This window comes from Equus asinus, chromosome 8 (genome assembly GCF_041296235.1).
Source record: "Equus asinus isolate D_3611 breed Donkey chromosome 8, EquAss-T2T_v2, whole genome shotgun sequence".
Classification (NCBI taxonomy): domain Eukaryota; kingdom Metazoa; phylum Chordata; class Mammalia; order Perissodactyla; family Equidae; genus Equus; species Equus asinus.
The window spans coordinates 41,148,328-41,153,468 of NC_091797.1; the positions used below are offsets into that span (position 1 = coordinate 41,148,328).

Consider the following 5,141-nt stretch of genomic DNA (forward strand, 5'->3'; position numbering starts at 1 on the left):
TAATTTGCCCTAGCTGTCATTTCCAGGTCGCCAACCTGTGTCTCTTGCAAGATCACTTGTCGTGAGAATGACCAACTGAGGGGATTCAAGGAGGAGGAGGTTTAGCTGTCAGGAGAGGGAAATGTATGAGAATTGTTATGCTTATGTCTCCACCCAAATACATACATGGTTTTACCCGCACTGTGCTACATGTTGTAAAATCTACATTTACGAAATGTTTCTGTGATTATGACATTGTCAAAGCTCCAACCACCGTGTAAAAATATACTGTTCATGACACTGAATATATACCAAAAAACAGGATCCATACCCCGAATCAAATTTACACTGTAAACTGAGCCTGAGTGGAAATCTAAGAGCTAGAATAGCAGATTCAATTTTTCTGGAAAGTTTACACTTATTACATAATTGAGAATTGCATGACAGTTATTTCATAAAGAGATGGCTATTTGTAAAGCTTAGACATAAAGAGATTTTTAAATATTAATATGCACTTTATTTAAATTTCCTCCAGATGAATCTGAGTAAGCTTCTACACAACATGAGGATTCCTGGGAATAAAGGGCCACTTCGGATATTTTTATAATATGCCACTGAATTCAAATTATATGGGGCTTTGCCAGATGTGAGATACAAAGGCCGTAACTAATAGATGCCTGAGTCAAAGAATTTATAAAATAGTATGAACAGAGAAATCTAAACATATTCTACCCTTTGAAACTTTTGCTGCATTACTGTAGGTGAAATGTGTAGACTATGAAACAGGACTTGGGTCTTGTACTATTCAGATGAGATAATGTCCTCAAAAGCCATTCTGAGAAAGGAAAAAGGTGGCTTGCAAAAATTAAAATAACCAACTGCCATAACTTACATCGATGTTTCTCTGACTACGCACAAAATTATATGTAAGCACTGCCTGATGTTATTATCAGCTAAGGGCTGCCATTGTTCTTGGCAGTGTTACATCACATCCTTCACCCAGGGATCCTTGTACAGCCTTCAATGCAATGAATGCTACATAATACGGCCGCCATGCTGGTGAGGTCACAGTAGGACCTAATTTCGGAATGGCTTTATCAGGATTGATATTAGCAGGTTTTTCTTTGAGCTTAAAGCTTGTTTTACTCACAGTTTCCCCACCTATTTCTGTGAAAAGCTCTGATACAGTAAACCTATGGACTTTGTAACATAGCCATCACCAAAATACAAGAATAAGTGATAGCCCTCTACGATTGCTAGAAAATGCTAAAATGTTAATATTTCTTACTGTGTTCCACTGGTTTTATGGTCTTATTTGACTGTGTCTTTATGGTACATACTTAAAGGTCCTTTTGTGAATAGAAATGGAATAATGTTCCCAAATGGGGATGCAAATAAGAAAATCCTGTAGAGCTTTTAAAAATAATAAATATAATGCAGATGATCTAGAAACACTGAATCAGTATCTCTAAAGACTGGAATGAAGTCATGAACTAAGATTTGGAACATTCATTTTCATAGGAGAATGACGTAAAGAAATTTCCTTGAAGGTTGTCATGAGAAATTTTGGATGATACGTGGAGAGCACAAACATCTTAAGGACTCTGGTATTCAAGTCCTTTCATTAAAACATCCTCCTTACCCCATTATCTGGAGTCATAGTCCTTCCAAAGCACCTTCCTCATTGCTCCCTTCACATCCTTATTCCGCACTGTATATATGAGGGGGTTGATCATGGGAGTAACGATGGTGTAGAAGAGAGCTATGAACTTGCCCTGATCCTGAGAGTAGTTGTTGCTGGGCTGGAGATAAGCATAGGTGGCTGTGCCGTAGAACAGAGTGACCACTGTGAGGTGAGATCCACATGTCCCAAATGCTTTTCTCTGCCCTGCTGCAGACGTTATTCTTGAGATGGCCCTGACAATCCCACCATAGGAGAGGATAATTAATGCAACAGGTATGAGAAGAATGATAACACTGGCAAAGAAGAGCTCAGACTCATTCATAGTGGTGTCAACACAGGCAAGTTTGAGCAATGCAGGGATTTCACAAAAAAAGTGATCTAGTTTATTCCTCCCACAAAGTGGTAAAAGGAAGATGAGGACTGTCTGCAATAAGGAGTTGGCAAAACCAATAAACCATGAAGCAGAAGCCATCAGGGCACAGAGACGGGGAGGCATGATTACTGTGTAATGAAGGGGCCTGCAAACAGCTACATAACGGTCAAATGCCATAACTCCTAAGAGAACGCATTCAGTGCATCCCAATCCTAGAGAGATGTACGGCTGAACTACACAACCACCAAAGGAGACACACTTGCCTGCTCCACTGAGATTGACCAGGAGCTGGGGAACAATGCTGGTAGTGTAACACAGGTCCAGAAAGCTGAGGTTGGAGAGGAAAAAGTACATAGGGGTGTGAAGATGTGGGTCCAGGTGGGACAGTGCGATGATGGTTGTGTTTCCCAGCAAAGTGAAGATATAGAAGATCAAAAGAACCACAAAGAGGACCAGCTCCAGTTGAGGCCTGTCAGAGAAAGCCAGCAGGACAAAGCCAGTGAAAGAACTTCCATTTTTCTGTTCCATCCTTTGATAACACATGGTTCCTATCAAGACCAAGCATTTAGCAACTTTTTGGAGGTATCTTCAAAAAAAATAAAGGGGGCAGGAGATGAATTGATCATGTTAAAAGATATAACTATGGGATTTTATGTACAACTGTTTAATAAATGATGTACTCATTAAGATTGACATACACCAATTCAGTTTCACATTATCACTAAAAGTAGTATCATTGATATGTAATGTAAGAAAAATCAAATAATGTACCTTGTGTTTGCATCAGTCATAGGTAACAAAGGTCTGTTTCTGATTGAGTTTAATAGAATTTAAAGTACTGTAAGAATATAGGAACATTTTCGAGAAAATGGGAATGAGGGAAACACAGGGAGCGAGATCAGAAAAAATAAAGAGAAGCAGACAGAGGGAGAGAGGTTATTTTAAATATGTATCTCAAATTCTACACCACTGAACTGTACCTACCTCACATGCAATAGAATATAATAGAAGATAATCTCTAAAATACATTCAGATAAAGAAGTTTATGATCTAAAATATACAAAAGACTGAAGTACTTTCAAAATATCACTATAGTGCTGAATATACACATTTTGGCAGTTTCACCTCTCTACTCTACCTAATATATTACATTTGTGAAGGCTACCCAGGTCCTTTTTTTATTGTAGAACAATTAAATACTCAGACACCATTCAATTACCACCATTCAAATACAATGTTTAACTATGCCCACAAGATGCCTAAAATTACCGTACCAATTTTATGAGAACTCTGAAAATTCATTGGCTATGTGTAGTCACTTGGAATCAGAACTCTAAAATCCAGTGGCCACATTTTTCTTTTTCTTCTGCTGATTTCATTTCCACATATTACCAACAACTAGAGTGTATGGATTTCCTGAAAGTAGTGGGATGATTCCCTATCAGCATTATAATCAGGATGAACATTTTTAAAAGTTATCCAATTGTATAATCTTAGTAAAAGAGTAATGCTTTACGTCACTCCCTATGATAAAATAATTAAATATATAAATACATAGAGATAAAGACAGATACATTGTCAAAGCAATGACAGGTCAAAGAGAGGTAATGTAAAACTAAAAGTAATACAAGGACAGGCATAAAGAAAAGGACATTGATGTATTTTAAAATCTAAGAACATCCATGTACAATCAGTTAATTTTATATATACACCTTTCTGGGAACTATCTTGAAGAGTCAGTTACACTGGACCAAACACATTGCCAGCCCTAAGGTTAGTTGACAGCCATTTTCGTCCAGTTATTCAGTATTACGTAAGCATGATCATACAGGAACTTAATTGGCATCAGAAAACGAATATTTCAGTTCTAGCATATTCAAATGGATAATCATATAGTAAATTTTTAATACTTATAAAACATTTAAAATCTGAATCAGGTTTGGGTGTAGACACTTTTATGTGTGAAAGAAATTGGTACAAAATGGCATAAAATAAATATTAATAAGATCTGAATAAGGGAAAAGCAAAGATCAAATGAAAGAAGAGTTAGTGGTAGAGAGGCAGCTGGGAAATATCATCTATCATGACATAAATGTCCTCCTTGTCCAGTAATTTAGTTGCAAGAAAAATAAACAAAAAAGTTTATATTTTGAAAAGTAAAAGCACATATAATAGAAATTTAATATATGATATAAGAGAAAGATTAGTTAAACTAATCTAACTTTACACTCAATCCTAAACAACATGAAAGAGTACTATTTCTCATATCTGGCAAAAAACAACTATGTAATCAGTGAAAAATTTTTCAAATTTAAAGTTTGAAAAATTAAAGTATCCAAAGGTTGAAGGCTGAACTGATATGCCACTTACACTTAATAATATTAATACCAGCTAGTGTTGTGAGTGTTTGACATGCTCCAAAATATTGACATGCGTAATCTCAACTAATCTCTCAAAATATTTCGAAATTCATTGCCATCTCCTTTAAACATATGAAGAAACTGATTTAAGCGGTTAAATAGATTACCCAAGATCGTTAAACTCCTAAGCGTTTTAACACAAACCCAGGTGCCTTTGACATCAAAGTTTGTACTTTTAGTCACAACATTACTTTGTTGTCAATCAAATGGATGTATTAAAATTCAGAGTAAACACCACATGTGACATAGAAGATGTGGTATTTCACAATATTTCATGCTTCTTTTGATTTCTTATAAGAATGTGATCAGTAGTATCCCCTTAAGAATCTATGGAAAAACATTTCGTAACAGAAATAATTATAAAAATATGAGAGACAGTCTAAACGTGCCATGACAGGATACATCCCCTCACTCACACCTGCTCAGAACAGCAAAGAAAAACAAACCATGGTTCAGTCTCATGCACATATACACAAATATAAAGACAATCATCTGAAATGAACCACTGGACAATTTTTAAATTATATCTAATAAAGGAAGCACTCACCAAATTGAAGGAGGGCAAAAATAAAATGCTAACTCATCCAAGGAAAAACACCAAGATAATAATGCACCATTATAATAAAATATACATATAAAATATATATATAAATATATATATAATAAAATAATGATATATTCTTAT

At 35.5% G+C, this 5,141-nt stretch overlaps 1 protein-coding gene across 1 annotated transcript; it reads right to left on the reverse strand.

The window, feature by feature from the left end:
- Nucleotides 1-1,625: 1,625 nt before the first annotated feature.
- On the reverse strand, nt 1,626-2,564 carry LOC139046076 (putative olfactory receptor 2B8). Its single transcript, XM_070516846.1, has one exon. It carries the CDS (start codon nt 2,562-2,564, stop codon nt 1,626-1,628), a length of 939 nt encoding a protein of 312 aa, XP_070372947.1.
- Nucleotides 2,565-5,141: the final 2,577 nt, after the last annotated feature.

Bases quoted from the DNA above. Each gene is read 5' to 3' on its own strand.
- LOC139046076 (XM_070516846.1), bottom strand. From the start codon at position 2,564: ATGGAACAGAAAAATGGAAGTTCTTTCACTGGCTTTGTCCTGCTGGCT.